Source organism: Gavialis gangeticus, unplaced genomic scaffold, assembly GCF_001723915.1.
Source record: "Gavialis gangeticus isolate Ggan-Ray unplaced genomic scaffold, GavGan_comp1, whole genome shotgun sequence".
Classification (NCBI taxonomy): domain Eukaryota; kingdom Metazoa; phylum Chordata; order Crocodylia; family Gavialidae; genus Gavialis; species Gavialis gangeticus.
Genome location: NW_017729032.1, coordinates 59,630,968 through 59,645,238, shown reverse-complemented (window position 1 = coordinate 59,645,238; position 14,271 = coordinate 59,630,968). Strand labels below are relative to the sequence as shown.

General features: G+C 42.2%; 1 protein-coding gene across 4 annotated transcripts in view; it reads right to left on the bottom strand.

The window, feature by feature from the left end:
- NHLRC3 (NHL repeat containing 3) overlaps nucleotides 1–14,271 on the bottom strand; it is a 39,504-nt gene that overhangs the window by 19,071 nt on the left and 6,162 nt on the right. For 3 of the 4 annotated variants that reach the window (XM_019524339.1, XM_019524338.1, XM_019524337.1), the window contains exons 2-6: nucleotides 7,919–8,071; nucleotides 5,430–5,577; nucleotides 4,737–4,937; nucleotides 2,667–2,758; nucleotides 2,128–2,240 (exon numbers count right to left, since the gene is read on the bottom strand). In XM_019524339.1, coding sequence (XP_019379884.1) covers nucleotides 2,128–2,240; nucleotides 2,667–2,758; nucleotides 4,737–4,937; nucleotides 5,430–5,577; nucleotides 7,919–8,038 — 674 coding nt within the window. In that variant the 5' untranslated portion in view covers nucleotides 8,039–8,071. Of the gene's footprint in view, nucleotides 1–2,127; nucleotides 2,241–2,666; nucleotides 2,759–4,736; nucleotides 4,938–5,429; nucleotides 5,578–7,918; nucleotides 8,072–13,649; nucleotides 13,672–14,271 lie in introns of those variants that run through there. The other variant, XM_019524340.1, reaches the window with a different exon arrangement.

The following is a 14,271-nucleotide window of genomic DNA, read 5'->3' as shown; positions in this document are numbered from 1 at the left end:
AATTCCTGCTAAGGAGGCAGGTGGCAGGACCCAGGCAGAGGAGCCTGCTCAGAGATGGCACTTTGGACGCAGCTGGAAGTGGCTGACCTCCTGGCCAGTTAGGGCCAGGAGGACATGCTTTGACTGTTCAAAGCAGGCCACCACACAGGGAACATCTTCCAGGAGACAGCTGTCTAGATGGCCGGGCAGGGGACACACATGCCAGTAGTGCCGCACAAAGGCCAACTCTGCAGCCACAGCCCACTGGCAGCTGGCCCAGAGGGGCAGATACCTCTATTGGCTGTGCAGTCCCCATCCGGGTCTGGCAGGTGCGCAGCAGGTCACAGCCAGGCAGCAGCCCCCACTGCCAGACCGCTGCAATGGGTAGAGGGTGCAGGCAACTCTCAGGGCTGCTTCAGCAGTCCAGCTGGCACAAGGGGTAGTATCCCCAGGTACCAAATGGCCAGGCCCCAGAAGCTCCTGAAAGTGAATAGCCCTGAGCTACTTGCCAGGGCAGCTTTTTGTACTGATGGGGCCAGGACAGGACAGTTTTTTATATTGCTGGGGACAGCACAGGTGTTGGCCCTGGGTTCTAGCTCCCCCTGGCTGCAGATCTAGGAGAAGCCAGGCAGGGTTATTTTGCCCCAAGTGGCACAATTTGCCCCACACCAAAGCACATGCCTAGGCACATGCGCTGAGGCAAAAAGCCACGGCTCAAATTTGCACCTTCTATTTGAGCTGCTGAAAGTGCATGTGCATGTACATGCCTAGTGTGTGCTAAGAAGCAAACCAAAGACACCGCATGCAAGAGAAGTACTGAGTTTGCACTCAGTGCCATTTTATTGCTTCCTTTCCAGGATTTGGTGCATGTACAGTGGGAGTGAGAAAGTAAGAGTGCTTCATAGTAGCACACAGGGACCCCAGACATACCCACCACCCTGATCTGAACATGAAAACCTGTGGTTTTGGTCATAGTCATTTGTCATTCAGGCTTCAGTCTCTTGTAACTCAGCTACTGACCTCAAGAGAAATGGAAGCCATTCTACTACTTTCAATCTTACAATATTGCAGAGTAGGTGTATAGACGTGTTCTACATGCTGTTGCTCCTTGTTACAGCAAATGACACAAAGAAGGTCTGGGCCTATGTCTATTGTCCTTTAATGTATGATTAGGACTGCAACGTACAGCTCTTTACAATGTTGTCCAGTGTTACAAAGCCCAACAACTTCAATTAAAAATGAAGGGCTCCTGCAGCCTGAACTATACGAGTCCCTCTACCACCCTACTGAGCCTGAAAGTACCACTAAAGATGAAAACCCCGCCCACTTGTTCCCATTCTACATGTACACAAGCCCAGTGATTATGCACTGCAAATATCTTGTGGAGGTTGCAAAGAACCCACCATTGCTGTCAGGCTTGGCAACAGGGGCAGGGTGCACGCTCAGGACTGCATAAACCTATTTTTGCTTCCTACCTGCCCAAGCTGGGAGGACACAAGCCAGGAGTGACTCTGATGGTGGTCCTGGGCTCAGCAGAGAAGTATTAGTGTCTTGCATAGATAAGACAGCTGAATTGGGAACTTCACTGTAACTTAAAGCTGTTGATATCTGTAGCCCTGGAGAATCTCATGCTGCAGTCCAAATCATATATTGAAAGACTATGTGTAATCCCTATAATAAAGTGGGGTCCCATGTAGATTCAAGAACTTGTCTTTATATGATTAGAACCCAATTCTGTCTCAAGATCTTTGACTAAGCATGATATCAAGCATTTATGATGGCAATGGTGAGTCAACTTTTTGGGCAGAAGGCCAGTGACCCAGTTTGGATCAGAAGCATGCAGATGGGTGGGTGCTAGGACCCAGTTGCTACCAGTACTTTACGGCACAGTAGCAGCCAGTGAGCATCCACAGTCACTGCTTTTTCCCAAGGCAGCACTACAAGAGCAACTGCTGCCAAAACTCCCTACCACTGACTGCTACTGAAGCCCTATATCCACGGGTTGGAGCAGATGGCTTCTCAAGCCAGATCCAACCTACAGGCCATAAGCTCCTGACCCATGTATCACAGAATCTTTCTAGTAAAAAGTAAATTTCAAAGGAAACAAAATGTTTGCATGGAAATACATCATCGCAATGCTTACAATACCTGACAGAATAGGGACCATCTTCTTTGAAACAGCTACTCCAAGCCCCTAGCCACTCGCCTGTGACTTTATCAAAAACCTGGATTCTTTTGTTTGCTCGGTCAGCAACCCACACCTATTGTGCACAATAAAAGTGATTATTAAAAAAAAAAGAAAGAAGCTAAATCAAACGAATCAGCTTTTCATACATAACGGGTCAAATACTCTTAAGTACAGAGAACTGGAGCAAGGAAGAATTTCCTCAATATTCATTTTGCAAGCTAAGAAAGTGTTAATGCTCACACAAGAAATTCTTAAGTCACAATTAGATGCATAAATTATCTCCTTCTGCTCCAAGAGACTGACGTCTCATCTTTCCTTCTTTTGTGGACATATTTTAAAAACATTCACCAAAGAAGGTAACTTTTTAACCAAGCACAAGCATACACTTATACACACACACGGAACATGATTATGCAGCTAGTCAGGACTCCCTCCTATATCTAACAAAGCCACATCAAGATAAAACTGTAAGTTTTCAAGGAAAAGACTTATTATTTACCCGTCCAACAGAATCCACTGTTACACTGTGAGGAATCCTGAACTGAGCAGCACCTGTACCATTTTCTGCATGCAGCCACATCACCTTGAAATCTAATGGTTATAACAGTGAAAAAATATTAAGGAACATTCATATTACACTACAGAAGTGAACTGTTTAATTTCTTCCAAATTATGCTTAGCAATATATAAAATTTAAGCCAACACAATCATTTGCCCAAGTCCAAGGGAGCATTGCCAAGAACTTCAATGGTAGCAAAACTATGAGTTTATAATTATGATTATGATAATGAACCAGGATCCCAGAGCATGAGGTTCTGCACAAACACAGAGATGTTTGGAGACTTGTACCTAATTTCAAATCTTACAGTTCATAAGGAAAAACTCCACTTAGTTTTAAATGCAAAAAAGTGCCATTTTAGCATTTAGCTACAATCGTTCAGCTGGTATGAGAGAAAGAAAAATATTCATGGGCAATAACTTTTACTGGACCAACTACATAGCTGGGAGAGACTTGGACAAGCTTTTGAATGCAGTTCATTCTTCTTCATTATTCAGTGTATGAGCATGTTTTTGCTTAAAAGAGAATGCTATTATATAAAAGAGCAAAATACCAGACAAGAGTAGAATGTCTCCATATTCTAATAAAGCTGTTAATGCATAAAGTTTCTCATCCAAAATAAGTGAAAATAAAGGATACGTTTTTGGAAAAAAATATCATAATAGACAACACAAAGGAGGTCTATTTTTGCAGAAAAAGTAATTCATAATAATTAATGCAGTGCATTGATTTAAGATGTATCTGTTGCTTGTTATAAGCAAAGTTTGTTTTCAAGATACACAAATAGACTTGTATCTGAGAAACAACAGTACAGGAGTGTATTATAGGTCCTAACCCTGAAAACACTCACTTTAAATGCTGTTAACTCTAACCATGCAAGCAGTCCAAATCACTTCGAAGGACTTACTCACATGCTTAATGTCAAGCCTCTGTGTACTTGGAGGATCATAACCTTAGTCTTAACCACATCAATTACAAAACAGGTATTGTAAAAATATTTGGATGCTTATGATGTTCCTAAATTACATACCATCTATTGAATTACTATGGCACTTACAGGTTCTAAATTGGAAAAAAACTTATTCTCCTTCATGAACAGTATTAAGCAGACCACAGTTGCCAAGAACAAACCAATACAGATCTGTTACTACAACAAAGCTTAACAATTTCAAATCTCATTTCCTCAGGACCTACTGAAAAGTTCCACTGGTTGTCAGTGCTTCTTATGACTGTAGAAAGTTTTAATTTTACACCATACCAGCTCTGAATGTACAGAAGTTTTAAAAAATGGCCCCTCTTTTTATTGTGGAAAGAAGGAACTAAAAATCAGCGGCAAGACCCCTTAGTTCTCATGTCAAGCTACTGAGGTAGAATCAAGTTAGAGTACAGAGGCTTTTGCTGAGTACAAATATTTACCATCTAATCATCATGGAATCCCTTTTCCATCATATCCACTACCATAGGCTGAGCAAAGACTTTCAATTTGCCATGCATTGTTGCGCTGTTCATGAATAACTACACTCTACAAGTTATGATTAGTACTTTGGCAGCTGACAGAGGAAAAATCAATGGAGAATTCTGACAGCTTCATATTGTAATCATGAACTGCTTGGTGACATACATGCCAGAGAGGAGCAGCACTTTCTCTTCAACTGGAGGCAGAACTGGAAGAAACATCATATATTTTTGTAGGGTTTTTAACTCCTCACCCACTATTCCAGCAACATTAGCAGCAATTTACTTGCTTTAGTTGCCTCTATTTAAAAAAAATCCACTGCATTCAACAATGATAAGAAAACAGCATGAATGTTTCTGCACATAAGGTAGTTAATGAAATAGATCGTGATCCTTAGTACATTAGAATTGATGGAAGCCTGAAACTAACTTCAGTGGACACTGGATCAAACTCATAGTTAGCAACATTGAGGTTTAAAAGTAGCATTATTATGCCTCAAAGATTTCACATATTATACACCATTGGCCAGTTCTGTAAGTTCACATATTACATACCATTGGTCAGTTTGAGTAATCTGTTGTTCAAGCCTCCATCTCCATCTACAATATAGATATCCCCATTTTGATCTACAAATATTTCTGCTGGCTGATCAAACTGCAGTGGAATCAGAGCTGAACCAGGTTTACCAGGGGTGCCCAAGGTTTGCACTGGTTTACCAGAAGTACTGTACTGTTTCACAGTATGTCCATACTTCCCTGCATCAAAACAAAAGGCATTGACATTTCTCAGTAGAACCATGTCTTATAAACATCAACATAGTACTACGAAGATAAAGTCCACTGTCACTTTAATTTAAAAGTAATAAAACTAAACTAAGGCAACTTTGTAATAACTTAATGAGTGCAGATTAATCTATCTGCAAATCATGTACATATAGGATTGGAGCCACCAGAATTGGAAAGAGAACAAATCAGACTGAGATGCAAGCCCCTTTTTTGAATTAAGGGCTGTGAAAGTTTGCCAAGATTATAAGCCATGGCCAATGACCCAAGGATGCAATTCAGAAGCCTTCAAGATTCTGTATTTCGTGCAGCACTGGAGCAGTGTACAACAAACTCAGCACCAGAGAACTGTGAATCTGACTTAACATTCTTAGGGTAGTTTAAAACAGATGCTCAGAGGAATACCTACAAAAGTGTTATTTTCTTCCCAAGCCAATACTTTTAATACGCAACAATCTGACATACCATTTCCAACATCTGTGATCCATACTGAGCTATCAGTACTATTGCTGACTACAAAAATACCATGAGGCATTTCAACTGTAGAATTCCAAGCTTGCCGGAAATCTCCATTCTCTGAAAACACGAGTACTTTTGGCACGTTAACCCCTCGCTGTAAAGTATAAAAAAAAAACCTAATTGAAAAAAAAAAGATCATTGCAAACAGTCTTATTGTTGGCAATTGTCTAATTTTTAGTGTTTTTCATGTGCAAAAACCTTTACAGACACTAACTCATAGTTCTCAGGCTCATGAGGGGCACCAAATATCACTAATCTTATTTCTGCAGCTGGTGAAAGCAAGGAACAGAAAGATAAAAATTAGCGGCTACTCTTACAAAGTTAACTTTTGACATAACTTGAGGTATATATGGTTTGATTAAAGTGGGACAAACCCCTGCAGCTCTCACCGTCTTTACACTCAGGTCTCTCTTTATGCGAGGGTTGCATTCCAAAAAAACCTTGCATAAAGCAAATTTGCATAAAGCGAATCTATTATTGCATGCAATTAATAGGTATACATACCAGCCTCACTCTACTGCCCCCCCCCAAACCATGACAAATTCAAACAGTAATCACACAAAACAATAACTGCTACATGGAGAAGCTGCAAGCTCCATGCTGCAAGCAGCAGCATGCAGAGTTTGTGCATCGCCAGGGCAGTGTGGGGCAGGCTGGAGAGGCACCCAGGGGAGGGAAGCAGACCAGCAGGGAATGCCGACTGTTCACCACTCCTGGCTCCACCCTGCTTCCCTTCCAGCCTGATGGGCGCAATGTGGCATGGCTGGGAACAGTGGGGCTGCATGGAGAGGCTACGAGCTCCCTGCTGCATCGGGTCATGCCCGCCAGGCTGTGGAGGCACCCGGGGCAGGGAAGCAGGGAACAGTGGGGCCGTACAGAGAAGGTGCTTGCCCTGCGCTGCAAGCAGCGACACATGCAGTGGGCATGTCATCAAGGCAGTGCAGGGTGAGCACCTTCTCCACATGGCCCTGCTGTTCCCTGCTCCCGAGCCTCCGCAGTCCAGCAGGCATGACCCAGTGCAGCAGGGAGCTTGTAGTTTCTCTACGCAACCCTGCTGTTCCCAGTTGCACTGGGTCGTGCCCACCAGGCTGGAGAGGCACCCGGGGCAGGGAAGCAGGGCAGTGAGGAATGGTGGCTACTCATCCTGTGCTGCCCTAGGGACGTGCCTCCTGTGCCTGCTGCTCTTTGGGGGGTGTAGCCCCATGCCACAGGAGGCACATAGCCAGGGCAATGGGGTGCAGTGCACTGGGACCAGGCAGGGAGAAGGCCAAGCCGGGCCTAAGATCAGGGCCAGAACCCACTGTGCCTGTGGATCCGCCCCTTCCCCTTGGAAGTATGCATGGCAGTGGGGAGCCAGCCCTCCCCAGCGAGCCAGTGGAGGCTCTGTCCTGCTCCCCGCTGGGGCCCTGCAGCTGCACACTGCGGCCCTGGGCCCCAAGCACCCACCAGCTGGACAGCAGCCTCAGCCCTGCCCAGCTCCTGCCCTACAGGGACCTCAATCCCCCTCTTCCCCCACACTTACCTGTCAGAGCTGCCCTCAAGGCTACTTGTGGTCATGTGCATGTACTGTACACACACGTGGCACCCCATTTCACTGCCTTCCTTCCGCTTCCTCCCAGCTCTCTGCAGGCTGGAACTCTACCAGTGTGCAGGGAGCTCACTGCCAGCCAACTTCACTTAAGATCGGATTATTCTCAGACAAAGCGAATTTCTGGTATAAATATAGTTGTCACATACAAGCAAATCTGCACAAAAACAATTTGCATAAAGAGAGACCTGAGTATATTATTTTGACCTCTGGATTCATTTAATCTCAAGGAGTGGAGGAAAAGAGGTAGAGTAGTAAACTGTATTCAACCTAAAATGGGCCCAAAAGTTTTAACTGCATCTTTTAACTCTGCACCATCCCAAGCACCTCTATATGCTTCCTATACATCTGTCTGATGCACTACTGAAACAAAAGCCAGGATCTAGACTCCAACATATGGAGCTCACTAGCGTAGTTATTTTTTAATGGAAAAGATCAACTGATAAAACACGTCAATTAATCTAAAACTTGGAAGCCTGTCGTGTTCTGGAGCAAGATGTCTAGGCCGCCTCCATTACTATTCTTGTGACCTCACCTCAATGTGATCAATAACACCCAGCAAAAAGTTAACTGGCTGTATGACAACACTATTCATTATCTGTAATAACTTAAAAAGACTTTAAGATGTATAAAAGCAACAAACCTGTAATGTCTCATTAGAACTTTCACATCTAGGGCTACTTAAAAAAAATTGTACATTAGCATAAAAACCTCAGTCTTTTTTTTTTTTTTTTATATAAAGAATAACTACTTGCTAGACATATTTTCATATAAAAGCAAATGTGAATGCCAAAGGAAAAACCCAATACAATACCAATTAGAACAGAAATCCAGTGTCTTTACTTACTTGTGCAACATAGACCAAATCACTGATAGGGTCAACGCCAACACAAAATGTTTGACCAGTGAAGTATTCTGGAAGTTTAGGCCAGCTTACATCCAGTTTATATAATTGTTGCTCTATCATCCAAGATGAATAGAATGTGATTGTCCTTAATACCTTAACATATAAAAGTAAATGTCCATTAACAGTTGAGCAGTAATTTTGTGCAGTCCTTTAGTATTTTATTAGTTATAACTTGGGGAAACTATTTTAAAAAGTACAAAAAGACAGGTAAGTAACCAAGGGCCTTGTTACATGTTACATTGTGAGCCACACAAATGTTGATTGGCTTAGTGCTATCTTGCAGTCACACCTTCAACTTGAGCTGCACATCTGTGGGGAGCGGCTGCGTATGTGGAACAGGAGCTGGGTTATGCAGATTAAAAGAAAATCCTACCCTGGAGTAGTGTAACTTTGAGCCACATAATGAGTGCCCTAAGCCACTTAAAAGTGTTAACATGCAGAAAATCCAGGTGTTAAGACCTCTAGGAGCTGCCTAAAATTAACGCGCAACAAAAACTCTCCTCGACTTTCAATGGACCATCCATCTAACTTTTACCTAAGCCTTTGAAGAATTCCCTTTTAAAAAAGTCAAGTGAAGCAACACATTTCAAAAATGTAAATCAAGTATGTACCCCCTTAGTATGGGAGACTGGCTTTCCAGAAACAAGGTAGGGTTAACTAAATTCAGATAGGCATAAAGCTCTCACAGGCAACAGGTTACTTTGTGAGATGCTATGATGGACCTGTAGAGTACAACAGTTTTAAACAGAAAGCAGTAATTTAAATACAAAAGGTAGGGAAGGGAGAGGGAACACTACTGTGAGAGGCAAAGAACACTGCTATGGTCCTGAGCTGCGGCAAAGCCTCAATCCGCTGCCAGCATGCCCCTGCCTGGATCCGGAGCAAGCTGCCCCCATTGCAAGATCCCAGTGGTTTTGGAGCAGCCCCCTGCTCTATTCTGCCCCACACTCTGGCAGCACAGCTGGGGCTGGTCTCCACGGCAACCCCAACCTTGAGCTTTCACAGACAGCTGGGTCTCCATGGAGACCAGCTCCAGCCATATGCAGGGGCTGCTGGGAAATGAAGTCTGGCTGCTGGCTGGATTGCACATTTTGCCCACCCCTGTATTAGACTGTTTTGCTAAGTAAAGAGTGTTATGAAGAGCTGGTTGCAGAAAATGACCTTGGACAAAATGATCACAACTTCATTCAGTTTAAATTAAATGGAAGGTTAAATAAAAAAAGCCTTGTAAATACCTTCTTGATTTCACAGAAGCAGAACTGGATTTTTTAGTTCTTTACTAATTAGTGAAGTCAATGAACCTGAGGAGCTCAGGGATGCAAATGCAGCAGAGATCTAGATTTTTTTTACATCAATGCTACTGAGAGTATCTGGAATTTTTATACTAAGCCAGGGAAAAAGCTTGCAGGAAAGGGCTCTGAATCAAACTGAATAAATAGTCACCACAGAGACAATATTATGAATACGCAAACTGTCTACAAGGAATGCAAAAGAAAGTGAGAACTGCCCAAAGTCAAGTTGAATTACAACTTGTTATTAGAGAATATTCAAACACATAAATTCTTCAGCTATATAAATCAAGGGAGAACAAGCGAAGAAAAATAAGAATAGGTAGAGATAAATTAAGAATGAACAAAAAGTTAATGAATTCTTTGTTTCAGTTTTCACTAAAGAAAAATGGTATTGAACACTGCAAAGGCAAGGTAGCTATCAGGAGTGGGATATGGAAATGGAGATTTTCATAACTGAAGCAGAATCTTCCAGAAATGGAGTTAGATCTTATTTGGGCAGGGGTTTAGCAGGCAGGGTTAAGTTTAGGGTTACTGTTCTGTCATCTACTATTTTACATCAATATTTGATCTGTTTTTGTCTATGTTACCTGTTTATCTTGTTGTTATTGTAAGTTGCCCTGAGCCGTTTTGGGGAAGGTGCCATCAAAATCAAATAAATGAGTAAGTCTCAATAAGCTGGTATCAGTCTACACTGAATACTCTCCATCCCAGATTTCCAAACGCCTTGGCATATGAAAATGCAGGTTCAGCAGCAAGTGTTTTTAATCTATCTGTCTATTAAATCAGAGGTATTACCATTGTGACTGTCTACATTTAAAAAGGAGAGTGGGTGGGAAACGATGAAGGTAACTACAGGCCCATTAACCACCTCAACCAATGGGCAATACTGAAAGAGGAAGTCCCAGGCTGATGGGATGCTACTAATAGAATTCCTTCAGGACTGCCTTGGGGCTGATCTTGTTTAATGTTATCATTAATAAACCAGAGGTAGGGTAGTGGTAAAATTTGCTGGTGACATAACATTAGGAAGCACTGTCAGTTACTGTACAGAAAGAACTGGATGATTTTGTGGAGGGAGTAATAGAAACAGGATAAAAATCTGCACCATAAAGTGTCACGCACTTCAGGACTAATACATTTCCTGTAATATACTGGTAGGTCATCTGTTGGAAACTATTGAAGAGAAGGGCCTGGTCATTTTAGTTGATCATAGCATGATTATGAGCTGTCAATATGACAAAGATGTGAAAAGGGCAAATGCCCTAGGATGTATCAGACAACGCATTTCCTGGCAAAATACTTCCACTACAGACAGGGAACTATTCGTGTAATTATTTAAAGCCTTGTTAAGATCTCATTCAGAGTACTGTATACAGTTTTGTTCACAATGTTCAGAAAAGGATAATTCACTCTGAAATAGGTGCAAAAAAGGGCTACTTGATGAAAAGACGAATGGACAATGTAAGGCACATGAGAGAGCTAAAAGAACTTGGCTTCTTTAGTCTAGCAAAATGAAGGTTAAGATGGCATATGACTGATGTCCAGATACACCAGAATATGAAAACAGGGAAGAGGAAGAGCTATTTAAATGAAAGGACAATGCAGGTACAAGAGCAAACATATAAACTAACCATGATGAAATATATGCCAGAAAACAGGCTCCTAACCAGAGCAACGGTATCTGACTACTAGTACTGGGAGTAAAAAAAGTAAGTGGCAGGTGGAGGAAAAGGGCCTGTGTGATGAGGCTGTCATTTCAGCAGGGACACGTAGTTGTTAACCATGGTAGTTTGAACTCAGGCAGAAGGTAGGGTAGGGTGGCACCTTAGGCCCCCTCTACACATGCAGGCAAAGATGTTATGGGATCCAGTGCATGATCCACACAATTGCACCTCCACCATTGTGATGGCCAGAACCAAAGAAATTAATAAGCAATAAATATGTGCTTCTTGGAGCCATTTGGAACTTTTTTCTAATATGAAGCTTGTATTTTTGTAACCCGCAAATGTAACTTGTAACTGTTTATGGAACTGACTAGGCCTCAAAAGACAAAGCTCTAGCTGTGAAGTTAGCTGACCTAATAGTTCTCTCTCACTCAGAATTTAGCCTTGATGCTGATAAAAACTGGATTCAACTGCCCAGCTTATCTAGTACTTTTCAAAAAAGGACATCTCAAAAAGGCATAGTCAGAGAGTTTTGAAGGGGCTGGATTTAGGCGGGGTAATGTTAATTTTAAATCTGAAGATGTTGTGTTGCAATTTGCTTATTGGATCAACCCAAGCTTGGGCAATAACTTATTATAATAATTTCTAACACCTTTTAACCCCATAGGATAACAGCTATAAAGCAATATTATGAATGGCTGTAACTAAAAAATTAGCATAATTAGAATATAAAAGAACACACACGTCACAGTAACCCTCGGGAAGGACAGAACAGAAGGGTCATTGCTGTCCCATACCCCACGGATATCTCTTACTCCCTGTGAGAGTGAGAACCAGATCCTGACTGAGGGGCTTCCACCGGTATCCTTTGAGCAGCCCAGTTCAGAGACATCTGACTTCGCTGATTCTACTTGCCGTGCATCTTCTAACCGAGGGACTACCGATAATTACTAACCAAGTGGGAACTCTTGGTTAATTTCTTTATCTGTTTTATTATCATTGTCAATTTTAATCTGTATTGTTATGTTGTTTGCTTATTAGCTTAACCTTTTCTTAACTATCATATATGCAAACTATATCTTTTGTTGTCATAAGTAAAATTCATTCTTTTTTGTAAGTGAAACTTGTCATTTCTTTCCTTTCCAACATCACCTTCTTGATCCTGAGCCAAAAAGCCCAGTGGCTAATAAAGCTGCAGTGCTCAGTCAGTCTGCAACTAAACTGATATATTCACAGTGCCCAGCTGGCCTGTGACACACCATGCTACACATGCATGATAGGAGGCATGACTGTGGGACTGTACATTAGAGTCTATCACATTTTATTCCCGGTGCAAGGGGAGCCTAATCCCAGGCTCCCCTTGCACCAGCAAAAAGCATGCTCCCATGGTTGGGAGCCCCATCAGTTGACTCAACAATCTACTTTACACCCCTAACAAATACTATTTTGACACGGAAATGTCTCATATGGGATGCTACGTAATTACTGACGCAAAAATAGACATTTTTTTCTCTATGAGTACTCTCTGCACTCCAAAATATGCTATGCTCTTTTAAAAGCTGTCCTCAATTTTAACTTGCTAAATTCTTCCAACTTTAGCTAATATGCCCCTGCTGATCCTGCAGTAGAGTCAACTTTATTGTATATTATGCTGTTCAGAACTATGCACAAGACAATTTACCACATGAATCCCAGACCCTACTGTAATGATGTAGCTTTGTGTTGGGTAGTGTGGTAACAAGTGTTAAACCCTGTGCTTAAAGAGCTTGTCTGAATTGGATAATAGCTAAATTTAACTTCCCCAATGTGGTTTTCACTCTTAAGGGGTCTTCACTGCACAACACTTGTATGTATGGCACATGGATATCAAGATCCTTGCTGACATACCCAGAGCATTTAACATGATTCTGCAGCATTATAGTCAGGGAAAGGGCCATAATCTTTTAGCTCCCAAAACACAGACCTGTATAATATAAGTTGAGAGAGATCTCTTTTAGTGAATTCTGATCATAAACTATAATCTCTTGGTGATCTGCAATATAGGACAATGCTAGTTCATGTATGCTGTCTTGTACATGTAAAACAAAAGCATCACTGTACTCTGAAGGACTCACACATTCATGTAGTATACTTTGTTTAAATACATAGACTCAGGACAGAAAATATAGGCTATGCACTTACCCAAACCCAATATAAATGATGCTCATTAGGTACATAACACTTAATAAGTACTTTCAGTGCTGTATATTTAATGAACATTGTTTACAATACTGCGTTTTAGCAGCTCAAGAACTAGCTTTGGTTATTTCCAAGGCCACAGGGATGCCAAGCACATGGGCACCTCTAAGGCCACTCCAACCCAGTCTAACATGCATCAGGCAGGGCACATTTGCACCTTATTGGATAACTAAATCAGATAGAAATCTTTACAGCTTATTTCATCAAACGCTGCCTGATGAAGTAAGCTGCTGCTTAGGAAAGCTGATGCAGACAGCACCAGATGAAGCAAACTGCTGTGTATGAAAGTCTTTCTAGCACTTAGTTAGTTAGTCCATAGCAGTGATTCTCTACAAGGGACCCACAACACCCTGGGGTGCCTTGATATCCTTTCAAGGGTGCTGTAGCATGCCATGCAATGTTAGCTGCACAAACAGGATTTGCAAGAGAAACCCTGAAATTTCAAGCGGGAATCCAGAACATTAAACCCACCCCGACCTACTGCAATCTTTCCAAGCTCTTTACAACAGGAAAATGGCTCTAGTATTTTTCTGTAGCAAAAGGGTGAAAATTAAGAAATAGCATTTTCGGGGGGGGAAAGTGCCTCAGTGGCCTAGAAGGTGTTGTTATAACTAATAAAAGCAAGTTCTTTTTCACACTGCGTGCAGCTAGGTAGAACTCATTGCCACCAGATAGCTGTGGAAGCTGACAGTTTAGCTACATTCAAAAAGGGATTGGACTAATTCTTGGAGGAAAAGAGCACCAGTAGCTACTAAACATGGGAGTTAGGGAACAGCCTCTGAATCAGAGCTTGAGACCTTAAATGCTGGAGGCTGCAACCAAAAGACCAACAGAGAGGAAAACACCCAGTTCCTATTCTTTCAGCCTCCACTCTGCCCGTTCGACACACATCTCAACATGAGCCTTATAGCCACAAAGCAAGTTATCTCCTCCCCCCACCATTAATAGAGAGGGCTACTGGGTATGTATCAACTGGAGAAATAAAAGACTAAGGATGGGAGTGACGGGCAAAGCCTCACGAGTGCACCAAGGGTGGGAGGCTGAACCAAGCACACCAGACACTGCCCACTGGCCCTCAAACCAGTTTAGCAGGGGTGAC